Source organism: Pelodiscus sinensis, chromosome 8 (genome assembly GCF_049634645.1).
Source record: "Pelodiscus sinensis isolate JC-2024 chromosome 8, ASM4963464v1, whole genome shotgun sequence".
NCBI classification, from domain to species: domain Eukaryota; kingdom Metazoa; phylum Chordata; order Testudines; family Trionychidae; genus Pelodiscus; species Pelodiscus sinensis.
This window is the reverse complement of record NC_134718.1, coordinates 45280574-45300614: the sequence shown is the minus strand read 5'-3', so window position 1 is coordinate 45300614 and position 20041 is coordinate 45280574. Positions and strand designations below refer to the sequence as shown.

General features: G+C 36.8%; 1 protein-coding gene across 1 annotated transcript in view; it reads left to right on the top strand.

Annotated features, from left to right (window-relative positions):
* Nucleotides 1-20041, top strand: part of LOC102462261 (gamma-aminobutyric acid receptor subunit pi-like) — a 60679-nt gene that overhangs the window by 35103 nt on the left and 5535 nt on the right. The window contains exons 4-9 of the mRNA XM_075935217.1: nt 1246-1313; nt 2352-2569; nt 3377-3459; nt 7170-7307; nt 18814-18966; nt 19614-19807. Of these exons, the coding sequence (XP_075791332.1) occupies nt 1246-1313; nt 2352-2569; nt 3377-3459; nt 7170-7307; nt 18814-18966; nt 19614-19807 (854 nt within the window). The remainder of the gene's footprint in view (nt 1-1245; nt 1314-2351; nt 2570-3376; nt 3460-7169; nt 7308-18813; nt 18967-19613; nt 19808-20041) is intronic.

Genomic DNA, 20041 nt, shown 5'->3' with positions numbered 1-20041 from the left:
TTATATAAGCTAGCTTATATAGCCCATCTGCATTTTAATCATGTAAGAGACCGAGAAGCAACTCCACAGCTAGCTAACATCTGAGGAACCAGATGCTGCAGCTACAAGAATCCTTTCCATGGTTGTGCAACTGGAAGCAAAAGGGTGTAATGTAGAGTAGGAATAACCCTCAGCACCTTTATTGCATCATGTGTTCCTTACCACTTTCATTGACATTACAAAAGCCTATCATTTTAAAAAGCTGTGGAAATACATATCTAAAGATAAAAAAACCTAAGATCCAAATATATTAAATTATTGTCATTAAGTAAAAGATTGATATTAGATTTGTATTGCTGATTAAATATAATTTCCTTGAAAATAATTGCCTTGCTAAACATCAGCTTCAAATGAAATGCAGGTTATTTTAATTTTGTTGTGGATTGTAAATGATGAACACTGAATATTTAAATACAATTACAGGTTGAACCTCTCTAGTCCGGCACCCTTGAAACCTGATTGGTGCCGAACCAGAGAATTTGCCATACTGCAGGAGGTAAATATTGTCTACAAGCATTACCAACACTTTCACTGCTTACTGAGCTCTTAGGGCATGTCTACTCTAAGAAATTATTTTGAAATAACCAAATTCAACTTAATTACTCCCAATTTTACAACATCAAAATAGCATTCCCCCACTACAGGACAGTCTTGAAATTAGTCTGAGATAGGCTCCGTTAAAATGGATGCGTTACCTCGACTTAGAGCCCCAGGAAGCACTGGGGAGTAATTAGTTCGAATTACTCTGAGGAGTAGATATGTTGAAATAGTGGAAACGGAGCATCCACACTAATGCTATTTTGAAATAATTTCAGAATTAGCAGTATTCCCCAAGAAAAGCAGGACTACAGATTTCAAAAGAAGTGGAGCATTATTTCAAAATAATAGGCTTGGTAGTATGGATACTCCACTTATAAATTCAAGCTGAGGGGGGTTAATTTGAAATAATGCCCTAGTGTAGACTGGGGCTTAGAAGATGTTTAGGAGTAAATAGAGATAAATAACAGCACAGAATACTGAGAGCCAGGACTGGAGGCTATAAACACATTTTATGAAACCACAGGAAACTTGGCCACAACCATGATAAGTGGACATTCAGCCAACTAAAATCATGCAGGCCCATGGATATTGCCAGACCAGATAGTGGCGGACTAGAGCGATTCAACCTGTACTTTAAATAATGCTCAGCTCTTCCATTTTTTTCAGATGGTCCTGTCTCAGTAGGAATGAGTATGGATATAGCAAGCATTGATACAATATCGGAAATAAACATGGTATAGTAGCTTTATAATATTTGTTATCTAAGTTAATGCCTGTTGTTTTACAGATCTCTGTAAAGTACTTTTGAGGTAGCTTTTCTTCTTGTTCAACAAACACCATGTCTGAGATATTAAGAAATGAAGCCTTATATTTGCAGGACATGATGAAGCAAAAGGCTGGATTGTGCCTTTTGTAAGTGCAAGCGCAAATTGTGTTCCCGTTAAATTACCAGAAATTAGATGTGCCGTTTACACAATATTCTGACATTCCAATGAATAACTTGCACAGCAGTAGTTAACTCCTGAATGTCATTTTAGAAAACTAGCCACATATGATCATTAGAAACTACTCTCCTTGCACTTAACCATCGAACTTATATTATTATTCTTACCATGTGTTTCAAACAATCATTCATTCTAACTGTATTTCATTACAAAAAGCTCAGAAATGTTGAAAAAAATAAGGAGATGAGTAAAACATACCTTTTAACTTCTTCTATGGTCTACTTATGCTCCCATTTAAGTAAATGGTAAAGCCCTCTAACTTCAAAAAAGAGTTACTTTGGGCACAAAATAAAGATCTTACTAGTTTTCAACATCAGAATATACCTTCTAACTAATTTTTTATCACTGTGTTTTATCACTTGACAATTCAAGATTTGACTCTTGTCTACAGAAATTAAATATAATTTGGTGTCATTAGTTTATACTTCCTCATATGAATTTCAAAATTAAGAGTTAGAAACAATGCAAAAATAATGCAATATGATATAATCGTCAACACAGTCACTTTGGTAAAATCAAGTATTAATTTTAAAAATGGAAGCTAATGAACAACATGACTGATATACAAAATAAAATGTCATATTTGAATCAGGGCGAAATGTGAGCTGAGGCCCTGACAACATGCAAAGCACTGATGTCTTTGGCAATAGGTTTGTTTTCATGTGTTTAAGAGACAAGAGAAAGGACACATTTTCTTTCAAATTACATGTGAAGAATAAAAGAATAATGTCATTGTTTACTGTGACTTTTTGTGTTATCTCCTCCCAGGATTACACAGCTACCATATTTCTTAGACAACGATGGACTGATGAAAGACTTTGTTTTGAGGGCAATAAGAGTTTAAGCTTAGATGGTCGACTTGTAGAAATGCTTTGGGTACCAGACACCTTTATAGTAGACTCAAAGAAATCTTTTCTTCATGATATCACTGTTGAAAATCGTCTAATAAGAATATATCCCAATGGAACTGTCCTTTATGCCATACGGTATGTATACTTCATAAGCCATGTTTACACATAACTTCAATTTACATTTTAAATTCTTCAGATTAATATGACGTGCTCTTAACTTGATCTTGGGTTAGAAAATTTTCTGATTGTAGGGCTCTATTATATACATTTTTTCAGATCTATATACATGCAGCTATTGATACCAGCCACTTTTGAGTTAACATCTAAATCTTTGACATTGCAGGGGCGTTGGGCATTAGGCACTGGTGCACCTTTGTCTCTCCAGTTTTCTGCCTGTGCTACACACTAGTTTTAGCCTTATTCAGGTTATAATACTTAAGTCTAATTCAGTTTTTGGGCTTAATGCATGGGTGGCTGGGTGGGGTTGGTGACCCATGTTATATAGGAGGTTAGACTATATAATCTAATGGTTACTTCTAGCCCCTGACTCTTAATTCTATGAAAATAAAAGCCAAAGTAATTATAATAATAACTAATTTATTTATAAGTAGATTATTGTGTAGAGATTAAATTCAGCAATTATGCCCTGGGTAATGCCAATCATTGCATATGTTACAAATGACTGTAGGATATGGCCCATTAATTGTTTGTATTTTGTATAGATACTTAGAAAGTTGAGGTTTACACGACAAGGAAGAGCTATTTTCTTTATAGTTTGAACCTGAACTCAATAGCTCCTTTTTATATTAGACATCAGTTACCTTCCTACGCATATGTATTTGCCCACAAATACTAGTTCAAGAAAGCAGGGCAACCTATTTCTAACTGTAGTACATACAATATTATGCATACTTAATAACCATCTGCTTTCTGTTTTTAAAGGATAACTGCAACTGTTGCATGTAGCATGGATTTGACCAAATATCCTATGGATAAGCAGACATGTACCTTGCAACTTGAAAGCTGTAAGAGATATTATTACTGCTACATTTTTTATAGTTAGGACAATATTTGTCATCTGTTTTAAGGGCTACTAGATACTGTTTAACATTATCAAAGAGGGATGGGATTTATAAAGAAGATTGGTGAGAATTGGGTGACGAACTGTTGCTGAATTTCAATGGTATTTGGGTACTTTTCTATTTTGGGATAATTTAAAAAACCAACCCCAAAACATTGAAATACTCATGGATTGTCTTCACTGTGAGCTAACTCAGTGTGCTGTGATCAATTCAATGGTGTCAATTTAGCAGGACTGGTGAAGTCAAGGAGAGCATCTCTGATCCATATAGCACAGTGTGGACACCACTGTAAGTCGAGCGAAGCTTTATCAACTTAAGTTGTGTAACTCACACAACATAATTTAGATCGTCTTACCTCCTCAGTATAGACAAGACCTTAGGATAAAGAGCAATACAAAAGACTATGATCCTCCAATTCACCATATGCAGAACCTCATAAATAGACTTATTTCTGCTAGCAAATTTATCTGTGTGGATTGATCTCGAATAGCTTGTTGCATCTATTCAAGGATTGATATTCCAAACTCAGTCTGTTTTGGTTAGCTAAAATTGGTCACATATGAAACAGGCTCTTATTCCTGTCTGCCTGTAATCAGAAGGATGGTTTGAAACCCTGAGGGGTCTTGAATTTTTCAGGGGAAGTAACAAATAAGCAGTGAAGGAATTTTAAATATTTTCAATTCTTAGGCACAAAAGACATGCTTGAAGCATCATTCATAGAAAAAAAAGATTAGTGTAAAGCTTATCAGCTGGATTTGAGATTTACTTTTCTTTCCTCACATTCAAGAAAAGTAATTACATCTATAGTTCTAGCTATAAAGGCTATGGATAGATCCTTATGTTACTTATTTAATGGTATCCATGCCAGAGCACTGGGGAATGGAGGGAGAGTCATCAATGGAAAGGCTAAGATTTAAATGTTCTGTGCTTTGAAAGAAGCAGTGCCCTATTCTACATTAAAATATACCACTTTACCTGTGAGTACTTGCACGTAAGTATAATATTTAATATCCATGAGCACTTAAGTATTCAAGCTTAAAACTAGTTTTCTACTACTATTTGTGCAAGTAAAATTCAAGTGCACAATTTTTCATCGAAAGTGAACTCAAAAAGGGGCAAGAGCATAACTGAAGCAAAGACTTTCAAATTTGAAGGAATACTTATGGCATTTTTTGCAGTATTTTCACATTTTTACCATTTCATTTCTGCAAAACAGCACATCCTGTATTCATTTGGTAAATGATTCTATTAGTAATTTCCAGCTAGAAGATGGTGTAAAATTTGACATTAAATTGCTATTCAAAGGGCTATGACCTGCAAGGCATACTCAGACAAGACTAACATCAGTGGAAGCATTATGGAGGCCACAATCAGAATTGCTATTTAGCAGTGATATTTTTTCTTAACAAAATTAAAAAAGACACAGAGAATGATAACACAATTGGTAAGTCAAATACTGAATGATGTACTTAGATCAACAACATTACCTAATGAGTCATTCAGCACTTTTTGGAGCTCCCTCAGGAACTTAAAATGTATTTGACAAGGGGGAAACAGAGGAATTCCCTGTCTAATTGAACATTATGATTTTTAGAATGACTCCATCTGTTGTTTTAGAGAACCTGCAATAATCTCCTGACTGTCGGGAAAACACTGTAATATAATCTAAACTGATTCCATGACATTCTTCTTTGGGTTCTGGAAAAATAGCCAGGAACACAGATTGCAGAATAAGAAGATTATGAATAGCCTTTAGCAGTGGCAGTCACTTTTTGTTAAGATTTCCTAAACGATTTTTTCTTGTTACAGTTTCAATGGTGTTAGCTTTCCTATTGGATAGGAAACATTGATTTACAGAAGAATAATGTGTTACTTCTCCAGAGACTGCTCACTTGTAAATATGAATGCTGGGTATTATATACATATATAAAAACAGCATAAAGCAAATATTTCAACTGAAATAAACTGTTATGAGTTTTGTTACGTTATTCTAATAAAAACATTTAAATAATATTACAAAATAGTGATATATGAGGACATGTGGCTTATATAACGAAACACTCTAGGGATCTTTATTTGTAATTTTGCTCATTGAAAAATGGATACATATAAAAATAACGTTTTGAAAGAAATCAAATACTTTCAACTAGTTTTAATAATTCCACAATGAGAAATTTCTCAACATTTGTCTGCTAGAAAATCAAGTTTCAGTTGACTATGAAATTATTAATAATATTACTGCAGCACCCAGAAGCCTCATCCCCACTTGGGGCCTTGTGCTACACACTGTACAGGTACATAATAAGAGGGGTGTAGTTTCTATCTTGCTTGCACATTATTCATCTTTTAGATCTACCTTTGAACAGTTCTCTTTTTGAATTTCTTTTCTTTGTTCTTTGTTTCTTCTGTTCAGTGAAGCCCCCAAACTTATTCTTGAGATCCAGCAAAAAGAAAAAAGTAATTTAAATGTCAAATAACCCAATGTCATCTAAAGAGACAAGAGAATGCCCATCAAAGAAAAATAATGTGGATGTGATACTATCAGTTTCAAATATTTTGTCAATAAAAACTTCTTGTATGTAACATGTTGTGATATACTAAATTCATGTCTCTATCTTATCTAGTGAGGAAACAATGTAATATTTCTATGAAAAATGTAATTTGCCTGATATGTGTGAAAGCTGCCAAAAGTTCTTCTCAAGGATAATGGTTAAGATTAATATTTTTAAAATGTTTTAATACCAGCTAAATCCATAAATTGTTCAGATAGAACTACAGGTACTTGTTTTTTATAAAGAATAGGGACTATTAAATAAATTTTCAAAAACTCCTCCTTTCTCTATGTGCTTACTCATGTCTTTCTCAGGTTTCAAGAATTGTTTTTATTCACTGCCAGTTCATTAAGTTAGATAAAACCTGGAATTCTAAGCTACTTTGGACATTAGTGTTGCATATCACTTTATTGTGAATTAGAATTGAGTTATTCCACAGGGCAGTAGAATGAGACACAGTGGATATCAAATGCAAAAATTATTAATCTATGTAAATGAAAATAGATTCTCAAATGTTTGTTATTTATTCTTGTATGTTCTAAAAGTTTAACTGGCCACCCATTAATTTATTTAAAAGCAACAAATAGTCTGGTAGAACTTTAAAGACTAACAAAACATGAAGATGATATCATGAGCTTTTTCACCCGTGCCCACAAAAGCTCATGATACCATCTTCATTTTTTGTTAGTCTTTAAGGTTCTACCAGACTATTTGTTGTTTTTTAAGTTTATCCTGGACAGACTAACTCGGCTACCCCTCTGAAGCATTAATTTATTGTTAAAACCCCTTCAGAGGTATTTTATCCATGTATAATCTATTTATTTATTAATATATACAAAGCACAATTGCCACCTGTGAAGAAGTCTAAGTTTTATTGCATGTGTAGTTTATAAGCTCTGCATTTCCAAATTCCAGAATTTTCCCCTCTTCCAGTCAGACTTATGGGCTTTGCCAGTGACTGTCCTATACAACTCATCCTTTTGTTTGTCGATTTACACCAGTTTTATTTCCCTATACTGGTGAAAGGATGATAGAAAAATGTGTGTTACACAAATTATTATATTTATCAAAAACTTACAGTTGGTTTGTCTGTAACTACAGGGGGCTATAATATCAATGATGTCCAGTTTTACTGGACCAGAGGAAATGATTCAGTTCGAGGCTTGGACTCACTCCGGTTGGCACAATATACAGTAGAAGATCATTTTACTTCAGTATCTGAAGCAGTCTATGAAACAGGTAGGAATTTCCTTGAGAACTTTCATCTTGAAGTTCAAAATAGAAAGTAGAATAGTGGGAAGGAACTAAACATTTTGCCTTTTCATTTAGCATTTGAAAAGATGAAAAATCTCATCCAATTACACTCATGTAAGCTATAGTACTTGTTTGTATGATATTCTTTAGATAATTCATAGCTTCTTAGAAAACGAACTCCACTGTTCAAATGTTTCCAGTTATTGGACTTCTTAGATAATATCTTGGAAAGTCAGGCAAAGTTCGGCTCATGGAGATTTTTGCTGAAGCTTATGTTGTACACAAAAAGTGTGGAAGAGAGAGAAGGTGGGAATGTGTTTAATGTAACAATGAGGTTGTAAAATGAAACATTCACATGTTGAAGAATTCTAGAAGGTGTGCATCTCAATTTTCAAAAGGAAGTAGTGATTCTGAATGCTCAGTGTAATACAGCTTAAATAATTTGGCTGATGAAAATCAGGTGTCTTTCAGATCTTTAATTGGGCAGGCCAAAAATCATTAGTCACTTCTGAAAACATAAACTGATATTTATCCCATAGTGTTAAAGGTCTGTACAAACTTACAAATCAGTTTTGCCTCCAAGGCTTGTAAGATAACTTATTTGTCTTCTGCAGCTTCAGTCAAAACTTGATTAGCAGAACCCAGAATAAAGAAAACTGTGAGTAACCCTATTAATGTGTCTAGGGAATTATAAATTATCATATAAGAAGTTGCATAGGATTTCTGTAACTCTGATTCATTTTAGAAAAAAAGCTGTAGAAAATATTTCTTTAGCCGTGATATTTAATTTCCTGACTATACAAGTTATGTTAACTGTTCTGAAGACACCGAAGGATCATTTAAAAGGCAGAAGAGCTGTCAAACATACTTTATCCTCCTTGAGTTATTCCTTGATTCTTTTTTATTCCTGTTTTATGATACATATTAAATACTATTTGTCTTCTGCTACCATGCCAACCATATGGCTTTTTTGGTGTAAGGACTGCTAATGCTGTCATTTCCATTGCAGTTCAGGACTCTGAAGTATGCTTTCCTGACCCCTCAGTTGCACACAAATTTCAATTTCTTTCCTCTACTGCATTGTTAGGAATTTATTCTTGAATAACACAACTCAGAAGGAAACACCATGATCTTACCTGAACTACTACCTTCGGTTAAAGCATCAAAGTCCTCTAAATGGATACAAAAATACAAATGAAACACAAAATAGCAGGCTACATGGACACAAAGAGTCTGGCTCCTTATATAACTGGCATCTGCTTCCCTTGCTCCCTTCCACAGCCCCCAGCTAAACTGCATCAGGCTCAGTCAAAGAAGAGTAATCCTTTAGTGCTGTTCTGCCCAGAAGGGAAGAAAGACCTGCTCATCATTTAAAAAAAAGGGAGGGGGAGAAATCTGTTTAATTCTTACCACCTTCCCTTATCCCATTAGTGAGGGTCCAAGCTGCATCAGAAAAGCAAAGATTCCATTGTTTTTCCTCAGCTAGAATAAGGGCAGTTCCTCACTATAACTAAAGTGCAGCTAGAGGCACACTCACATGGACAGATGTGTTTGTTTCCCTTAGTATCTCTTGTGAACCCTTTCCCCCTGGTTCCAGTGGTAGCTGTAGATCTTTAAACACACTCGCAAAGTGTATCTGTTTTATTTTAAAATATACTTCAACAAATATAGTTTAAATTAAATAAAACTTTCCATACCTAATTTTATTTGGGATTTGTCTATTTAAGAAGAGAGAATTATGAACTGCTATGCAGTACATTTCTAACAGCAAAGCTTATGAAATAATACTATAACCCTCTTTAGTCTCTTTTAAATCTTTATTAATATGATGTTATATATAGAGGATGCAATGCTTCCATGAATCATCGTAGGAAAACAATGTATACTCTATCCTCTATTTAAAAAATTAGAGGCAAAAAGAATTAATCTAGATGCATATACACAGTGTGAATAAAAAGATCACACAAAGCCCAAAAATAATACTCACTTTGCTTTTTACGACATATATTTGAAAGTATAATTACAAATATTAACTGTGCCTTAAAGGCTTCTGTGAGAGTAGGCAAAAGCAGTGCATGAATCTCTTTACATAGGATAAGCTGAGTCAATCATTGGCAAAATGAAGATTAGAACCTTGAAGGAGATAAATCTATAAGCCTGTCACACCAAAAGCTTTCCCCAAGAGAAGGAAAATGGTGGCAAAATACAAAAAGTCAGAAAACAAAAGTGTATGTCAAGCAACAAAAGCATGTAATGTATGTAATAACCAGTCCAAGAGAACATTAATAGCATTGCTACTTGCTTTTAGTTTTGCCTAGAATGGAGAGAAGTTTACCTTTGAAATAGAAAAACTCAGAGGGTATGTCTACACTACCACCCTAGTTCGAACTAGGGTGGTAATGTAGTCAACCGGAGTTGCAAATGAAGCCCGGGATTTGAATTTCCGGAGCTTCATTTGCCTGTTGCCGGGCACCGCCATTTTTAAATGTCTGCTAGTTCGAACTCCGTGCCCCGCGGCTACACGCGGCATGAACTAGGTAGTCCGGACTAGGCTTACTATTCCATGAGGAGTAACGGTAGTTTGGAATAGGAAGCCTAGTCTGAACTATCTAGTTTGTGCTGCGTGTAGCCGCGGGGCATGGAGTCTGAACTAGCGGACATTTAAAAATGGCGGTGCCCGGCAACATGCAAATGAAGCCTGGGAAATTCAAATCCTGGGCTTCGTTTGCAACTCCGGTTGACTGTATTACCACCCTACTTTGAACATACCCTGTAGACATACCCTGAGCTAGTCTCTTTCTAGATTTTTGGTCAGTACTTCTTCACTAAGGGTAAGTCTACACTAAAAAGTTTTGTTGCAAAACCGGCCATTTCTCCAAAAAAACCTGAGTTACATTCACACTGTAATCGTGTTCTTCCGAAAGAACAGATGGATTTTTCTGGCATTGGTAATCCCCCTCCTGCGAGGAAGAAGCCTTTTCCCAAAAGAGCTCTTTCAGTGCTAGGAACATAGGCCATAATGTATTCAGTATTCTTCTGAAAACAGAATTCCAAAGTAAAGTCTAAATAAGCAGGAGCTTTATTTGTTTACAAGTATGTTCCTTAGTTTAGAATGAAAATCATCATTGATTCTACTTGGAGTAGAAAGCAGTGCAAAATTTGGTAAGTACTATTTAAGGCAAGAGAGGATCTGTGTGGAATCATGGACAGAGTAGCAGTGGATCGCCGGTGGAGGGAACTCTCTGGACTTAATATATGCCTTGCACGGGCGAAGTACAACAAACACTGTTGATTGAGGGGCTTGAGAGCAGATCCATGTATTAGGCACATTGGAAAGCCAAAGAACTATGCATAGGAGGCACAGAGCAGTGTCTGCTATTCTAGATAATAGGCTGGAACAACAGCCATAGAGGAGATGCATTGCAGTCCTACAACCCAGATGCTACGAACAGAAATGGAGAGACTACTCTTTCCCTGATTTATTGGAGGAGGGTAATCTTCATCCTAAATAATAATAATAATGCCTTTTGGTCACCTACAGCAAGTTACAATTTATTGTCATCTGCTATATTTGTGTTAACCTTTCAACTTTTATTTAACTCTTCTCCTTGTGCCCTCATATATGCAAAAAAGCAACACCAGATAAGGAACAAGAAAAAAAGCAAGGGATGCATGACTAATGCCGTATTGTTGCCTTTGTGTATGATGCATACCAGTGTTTCTTAAAGTGGGTTGCAGGCCCACTTTGGGAAAGCTGCTAGCGTGCCCGCCCCACTTTGTTTGGTCAATGGTCCAAACAAATGGTCAATAACCACAGAGCCTCAAAGCTTCTATTGGCTCTGGTTCACCATTTCCAGACAAAGGGAGCTGCAGGAAGTGACGTGGCCCAGGCAGCCACTTCCCATGGCTCCCTTTGGCTGAAAACAGTGAACCAGAGTGAATAGGAACTGTAAGGCTGTGTCTAGACTACATGGCTGCATCGACGGAGCCATGTAGATTAGGGTTATAGGCAAAGGGAAATGAAGCGGTGATTTAAATAATCGCCGCTTCATTTAAATTTACATGGCTGCCGCGCTGAGCCGACAAACAGCTGATCAGCTGTTTGTCCGCTCAGTGCGCTAGTCTGGACGTTCCCCTGCCGACATCAAAGCCCTTTGTCGGCAGCCCCGTTATTCCTCGTGGGATGAGGTTTACTGGGGCTGCCAACAAAGGGCTTTGATGTCGGCAGGGGAGCGTCCAGACCAGCGCACTGAGCGGACAAACAGCTGATCAGCTGTTTGTTGGCTCAGCGTGGCAGCCATGTAAATTTAAATGAAGCCGCGATTATTTTAATCGCGGCTTCATTTCCCTTTTTCGAATACACAAATCTACATGCCTCCGTCGACGGAGGCATGTAGTTTAGACGTACCCTAAGACTCCATGATTACAGACTCTTCAGGAAACAAAGCAGTGCAGGCCTACTTAGCAGCTTGCCCATGGCCCACTTTGAGAAACACGGGTGTACAGAATACATTTTAACTGTCACCCAAGAGGTCAGTATACATATTTAATAAGGCAGAGGAGATCGTGCTTTTTGTGCCTGAATGCACACTTCTTTGTAGAATTGCATGGTATAAGAAAAGTGCATCTTATATAAAGATCTTTATATGTAGCACTTTATCTAGAGCAAAGTTCACCAGAAAGAATACAGGAAATAACCATGAGTTTCTCCACATACACTGAGCAAAAATGTAAAAAGTGAACACAGAAAGCAACATCCCTGCAGCATGACTGCTCCCTACAACCCCCTCCCATTGCCACTGATGGTTGGGAGAAGAGATGTGGAAGAAGTTTCTCTATGTTGCATGTCCTCAACAGCCAGAAGGATGCACAGTAAGGATTTCTGTCAGTTAGGGTAAGTCTATACTACAGGCTTTTGTCCACAGAGGCTTTGTCGACAGTATGTGTCGACAAAGCCTCTGTCGACAAAGAGCATCTAGACTACATCCAGTTCTGTCAACAAAGCAAGCTGCTTAGTCGACATGAGAGAGTAGATGCAAAGGACAGTGTAGATGCAATAACACCTTCTGTTGACAGAACTCTGTCAACAAAAGGTCTTATTCCTCATAGAATGAGGTTTACTGCCATCGACAAAACTGACGAGTTCTGTTGACGTTATGTCGACAGAACTCAGCAGTAGTGTAGATGCAGGTACAGTTTTGTCGACAAAAGTCCACTTTTGTCGACAAAACCCTGTAGTCTAGACACGCCCTTAAAGACCAGAACTTTATCATACAATTGATATAAAATATGATTATAAACTGCCAAAAATAAATGTTACAGCTTGAGAAGGAAACCCATTCATTTAATCTTAGGTATATTTCTCATGTGATACAGTGACATTCTGTATGATAAAACCATGGTTATAATAGTAATCTCTGTCTGATGAATCAGAATTACTGTTGGAGATTAGCATATGGCTTTGGACTGTAAAAAGCCAAATTCAGAGACAAACAGTAAAATGGTGTAAATCAGATCTCCTCATACTCAGACTTCCTTACAATTCACACCTGCTTTCCCATTGCACAGGGAATGTATATTGTTATACTTATATGCCACTGAGCCAGAGAAGGCATGTGATATGTTGAGTAAGAACCATTTAATTTATACCTTCTGCTCCTTTTCACTGTGAATGTGAAACCCATTTATTTGCTAGGGTTGCCAAAAAATACCGAACATGGCGGTGAAAAAATTGGTTGAGCAATAAATAAATAAATAAATAAAAAGACCAAAAAAATCAGGGAACCAAATAACAGTCACTGCGCCTTTAAATCCCCACCCCACACTCCCCATTCCCTTGCCACATGTGGCAGGGGGAAAATGTCCCCATCGGCCTTTTGGCCGAGAAAAACAGAAAATACCAGTATTTTCTGGGGTTTTTTAACCAGACAGAGGCCAGACACCTGGCAACCCTATTATTTGCATGCAACAGTGTTATGAATGAGGGTATCTAAGTATGGAGAATTCTAAAGGTGTGAGGAAATCTTAGGCTATGTTTCCACTGCAGAGTTAGATTGGGTGATTCATAGTTGACGTATTCCTCTCAAGTAAGCCTGCCTTGAGTGAGAGCAGCCACACTGCAGAATAACACTTGATTTGGATTTGCACAGTGATTGATTAGCACCACAAAGCAGTTGTGCTATCTGCTGACATCGTATTACCTCAAGTTTCAGCTTCTGTCCCCACTCAAGCCAGACAACTTAAATTACAAGTACCACAACTGTCAAGTTATGGGTTTGTGTATCTGGACAGAACTCAAGTTAGGGATAAAATTCAAGTGTTAGCTCAAGTTAATCTGACAGTGAAGACAAGCCTTGCATAGCAACACCCCTATATATCTTATCTCTTCCTTCCTTTGGTTATATACAGGAGAGCTATTTTATTAGATTGCCTCATACTTTCCATTATAAAAGATTATTCTCATTTTTTTTAAAAAAAGCTCTATCATCTCCATCTCTATCATCATCCTTTGAAATTTGGCACGGAGAAAGCCTTTAGGCTAGAAGAGTGACTTTGTGCCATGAAATTACACCCAGTAGCAGTGAGCCATATGACCCAGGATGACAGACTTAGCCCTGTTCTGCAGCACTAACAATAGTTGTGTAGACATGCAGCCCAGAAAGGCTTCAGAATCTGAGTTCCAGTCTGAGCCACAATTGTCTACACAGCTATTTTTAGTGCAACACTACAAGCCCAGCTCTGTTGACCTGGGCACTGAGGCTTGCTATGTAGACATATTCTGAGTTATAAACCATGAAAAATCCCTTCATTTCCCATTTTTTGCTTGCATGGCACAAGACATGATGGCCACATGACAAATCCCAATAAGCTGGACAGTCTAAGGCTGAGCTCATGCTATCAGCAAAGTAGCAGTGCAGTAGCGCACACATCACTGGGAATGATAGGAGCTGACAGACAGTGGTAGTGGTTGCTGAAGGGCATGGTCTCTCCACCAATGCCATTCCCCTTCCTGGACTTCTGCATATGGGCACAGAGACCCACCCTGCCCATAGAGTCCCGAAATGGGACATGAGCTCCTGATCTACTGGAGTAGAGACCACTCAGTCTCAGCTTATAGTGCCAGTTGCCCATCTCTTCAGCTCTGGGACAGCAACATTCCCCTGCAGTCTGCTAATAGCATTTCTGCTGCAGTGTTGAAGGCTGAGAAGTCAAACTCTGCTGATGCTGGGGCACTGTTACAGTTGCACATTACAGAATCTGTGTTTGGCTTTTTCCTTAAAAAAAAAACTAGGAAATTTCATGCAAAAAATTGCTTAGAAGAATGTTGAAAAGGTTGTCAAATCAAGTTAGAAAATGACTAATTTACAGTTGACCACACAATTGTGCAGCTTTACTTTATATTGTGTCATTACATGACTGCACAGTATTGTTTCCCCAGTGCCTTTGCCTTGTTTAACGCACCACGTGGATGGAGAAAGGGGCAGAATAAATGTTGTGTGAGAAACCATAAAAATTTGACATTTTTAAACTTTTGAATGCTTCACTTCAGCCTGACCCACCCTTGAAAATTTTACTAGAATAATTCTTTTGGTTAGGGAAATGATTTTATAATTGTATTGGCTAAACATAGTAGAGAAGCAGATATATTGATATAAAGGAGAATCATGTTAGTATAGTTTTCCTTTCCCTGTAAAAATACCTGCATCTGTATAAATCTGCTAGGCATGGTTTAAGGTACATGACTTCCAGCTAAACATTTTGCATAGCTGGAGTTGGCTTACCTTAAGCCAAACTGTGGCAGTGTCTACTCAGTGGGAGGCTTCTCTTACTTATTGCAGAATGAGGACTGCTGGACATCAACAAGGGGCTGCTCTCAGCATTCGATTTACTGCTAAATCAAACACTAGAAGATCTACCGCCAGAAGGTTGATCTTTTTGTTATTGTAGACATGCCCCTATTGTAGTATAAAACTGACCCCATTAAGGAGGTGGCAGTCTCAACTATACTGACCTAGTTAATGCAGTACAACTTTCTAATGCACCCAAGCTCATTGTAACAATAATTTTAACAGCTTTATATATGTAATTTAAGCATTTAAATTTAAGCAGCCATACTCTAGTCTAGTAGCAATAAGACAGACCTGTGTGTGCATTTGTAGATTGCTATTGAGAATGCTTTTTAACAGCATGAAGTGCAATCTCAGAATTCACAAGGCACCTGAGAGATGCACAAATAGCCTATTCATGCAGATATTGCTGTTGTGGCCTATAGATGGAGTGCGTCCATATTTACATAGCACAAGCATGACTCATGGCACACACTATTAGAAGCAAACACATAACTTCACTGAGTCAAATAAAAATAGCTGAAGTCAACTGACCATAGTCAATATCTGAATTTCACCCTTTAACTGATATTCTGGTAGAAGAAGTAATCACAGAGGTTGGAAATACTTGAATGTTTTAAACCTAATGCTTATCATCTTTTTGTAACACTCAAAATAAAGTTTGCATTGAACATTAATTATAGATCCAATTATGTGAATAAAATCAGATTATTTCTTTTTTTCATGCATTATATAGCCAAGAGGGAACTTAAGGCGAAGGCAAATTCACATACTGAATTTTAATTTCCTAGACATACAACAGCTCATTTAAGAATCTAGGATTCTTTTCTTTCCAGTTTGACCATGAACTACTGATAACAATTCTCTTTGATTGGTTTTCAAACCAGTAATATATGCACCTCATGCGAGACAGTTTAAAAGCCTTACTAAAGTCAAGACATACATGTACTGCTCCCCTTGCCCAAAATCCACAAGATTACTTATTACCTCATTATCTTTTAGATCTCTGGAAATTGATTGCTTAATTATTTGCTCCATGTTCTTTCTGGCTACTGACTAGTCTGTAATTTCCTGGGCTGGCCTTATTTCTCATTTTATAGATGGGCACTATATTTGCCCTTCTCCAGGCCTCTGGAATCTTACCCTTCTTCCATGACTTTTCAAAGATAATCATTAACGGTTTAGATATTTCCTCAGTCAGATCTTTGAGTATTTTAGGGTGTATTTCATCAGGCTCTATTCATCCTATCTCATTCTAAAAGAGTGTTACAAGGAGAAGGAAGGAAACATTGTTCTCCTTAATCTCTGATAAGAGGACAAGAAGCAATGGGCTTAAATTGCAGCAAGGGAGGTTTAGGTCAGACATTAAGAGAAACTTCTCAACTGTTAGGGTGGATAAACATTGTAATAAATTGCGTAGGGAGGTTGTGGACTCTCTAGAATTTGAGATATTTAAGAGCAGGTTAGATAAACATCTATCAGGGATGATCTATGGTGCTTGATCCTGCCATGAGGGCAGGTGAACTGGACTTGATGACCTCTCAAAGTCCCTTCCAGTTCTAGTATTCCACGATTCTATGAGTTTCATTGGCATTCATTAAGTTAGATGTCCAATTGCTACTAAACTTTCTGGTGAAAAATGAAACACAAAATTCATTTAGGACTTCTGACATTTTCATATTTTCTGTTATTGCTTACTCCACCCTCTGCCCTCCATTCTCCACTGAGTAACTGACCTACTCTGTCCTTTCTCTTCCTCTTGTTAATGCATTTATAAAAAAAATTCATTACTCTTTATATCTCTAGTTAGTTTAATCTCATGTTTGCCTTTCTAATACTCTCACTATATACTTGTGTTTTATAGTCATTGTTTGTAATTTGACCTAGTTTCCACTTTGTGTAGAATTCTTTTTTTTAGTTCAGATAATTGAAGATCTCCTAATTAAGACAGAGTTGTCTCTTGCCATACTTCCTATCTGTCCTATACAGTGGGCTAGTTTGCTCTTGTGCCCTTAATAAGGTGTCTCTGAAAAACTGCCAACTCTCATGCACTCATATCCTGTGGGTGTGTCAACACTGCTGTTTTTTCAGAAAAACAGCTGTTTTTCCAAAAAAACTTAACTTACCTCCACACTGCAATTGCATTCTTTTGGGGGAAAAAAAAATAAAAAAAAACAGTGGTTTTTTTCCAACATTGGTAAACCTCTTTCTACAAGGAAGAAGTCTTTTTCTGAAAGAGCTCTTTTGGAAAAAGGCATGTGTGGAAAGGGAAGAGGGAATTCTTTTGAAAGAAGAGGAAAGAGGAAAAAGCACAGGTGACCTGGTGGTCACTCTGTCCATAGTAATCACAGCTTAAATGTGAGATAGTGTCCATTCAGTGTTGGATGCTCTCTTTCGAAAAAGCAGATCATTTTATCAATGCGCTTTTGCTGTGTAGACACTCTCTTCTGAAAAAACTTTTCCAGAAGACCTCTTCCGGAAAAGCTTCTTCCAAAAGAAGCCTGCAGTCTAGACATAGGCGACGCCTTTCTATGGGATCTTACTTACCAACTCTCTGAATTTGCTGAAGCAGTCTTCTTAAAATCAATTATCTTTATTGTGATTTTTTCCCTCTTACCATGCCTTAGAATCATGAACTATTATTTCACGATCATTTTCACCCAAAATTCATTTCATTTTCCAATTCTCAATCAGTTCTTCCTTATTTGTCAACATCACATCTAGAACAGATTTCCCCTGGAGGTTTTCTCCACCTTCTGATATAAAAAATTGTCTCCAATACACTCTCACAGTGACTAAGGATTTGATTGTGAATGGCTTGCTGTTGAAAGCAGTAAATGTAAGAGGAACTATTATACTACAAACACTGCAAACATTGTTTATATAGATATAGAAATAAAATTTAAAAGGAGTGGACCATAATGATACAAAAAATTGTAGCTTTGGTTCTGAAAAGAAATAGAAACTGTAGCCCAGCAAGCTTTGTGAAAGTAGTTGTAACCCAGATATAGGGGGGAAATAAATAAAAGAACTACGAACAAATGAATCCAAATGGATGCAGTCACTACAGCTAATTATGTGTTATAAAATATGATTACGGTGTCTGTTTAAATAATATTTGCTGATGCCAATTGCTAATATGCTGCAAATAGCTATATTTAAATCAATTTCCAACAGTCAAATTCTTAAAGTTACCTTGTGATACTGTAGATTGATTTAGTTAATTGCTTTCCCAGTAGATTGATAATTTTATTTCCTCTTCCTACTCCATTTATCCTAATTTAATACTCTGTACAAAATCTCTTTGCTCAGGTTCAGTGTACAGAAAGAGTGGCTCTCACATATGAAATATAGATTTACTTTAAGAAAGACTCTCCTCATTGTTCTGGAATTTGAGCAAAGCAAAATTGATGGGAATTACAATATTTGTTTTCCAATTTGGAACTAATTAGAGCTTTTACTGCCAAAATTTCAGAACTGGAAAGTAAACAGATTTGTTGGGAACTGTGCAAGACAAACTTAGAAAAAACATTTAATTGTTAAAAATTGACATTTGCAAGAAATTATTGTAAGCAGCACCATCTAACATTACTTTATTCTGACCAATTGTTTTTTCAAAAGGTTGTTTGTTGCTTTTTTCACAGGACGCTATCCAAAGTTAGTATTCCATTTTGAGCTCAAGAGGAACATCTTGTATTTCATTCTAGAGACATATGTACCATCCATCTTGTTAGTTGTACTCTCCTGGGTATCGTTCTGGATAAGCCAGTCCTCAGTTCCAGCCAGAATCTGCATCGGTGAGTAACAGAAAAAAACAAAACAGAGGTTGAAACATTAGGAGGTATTCTTTGTTGTACAGTGCATAGCAATAATTTGCAGAAGGTGCAAACACTTTTGTATTTTAGGCAATTACCTTGTGATACTGTAGATTGATGGATAACTTCATGTTTCTTGAGTTGCAAAAAGGAAAGGAGTCCGTATAGAGTAAACACAGTGGAATGGAGCAATATTGGTGCAGTGTATGTAATTTCATAGAAATGGTCACTCTACCTACTTTCATATGAATGCTGCACAGAACAGATACAAGATAATTACACTGTGATTTTAAAAACATCTATGTAGTCAAGGTCTATCCAGATTGTTTGCATAATACTGTAAGAATCACAAGTGTACAGTATACATCATCTAAATCCCTCTCATTTGAGTTTACAGACTCACAGGATTATTAACTTTATTCTTCTATTTTTTCAAAACATGTAGATTCAAAATCTTAATATAGTTAAAAGTCTTATTTCCTGAACATCCAGCAGTAAGTGTGGTTGCTCACACCACAGTGTTCACAGTGACCTGAAAGCTCAGAAAACACTAGTTTGCAGCTATAGCAAATGCTGCATAGAATGTTGTAACTAGCACCACTTTTTACCTCATTCCTTGTGCTCTGCAGGTGTCACAACAGTACTTACCATGACAACACTCATGATGGGAGCCAGGACTTCGCTGCCTAATGCTAACTGCTTCATAAAGGCAATTGATGTTTACCTTGGTATTTGTTTTAGTTTCATCTTTGGGGCTTTGGTGGAGTATGCTGTGACTCATTTCTGCACTCTTCATCATTCCAATTTGAAAGTACTCACAAAGGTATTTAAAAGTTTATATATTTGAATAAAATAAATACCTAGGGGACCCCTTTTCAGGAGAGTAGGGTACCTGCATTATTATTGGGAATTGTACATACTTTAATAGAAATATTTCTTACAATACAGACACTAAAGGCACTATAGGTCTGAAAAAACTAGGAAATTAAGTACTTTTGATGCCTGGGGTATTAGGAATCCAAATCTGAATTTCATAGCTTAGGCCCATCTTTACTTG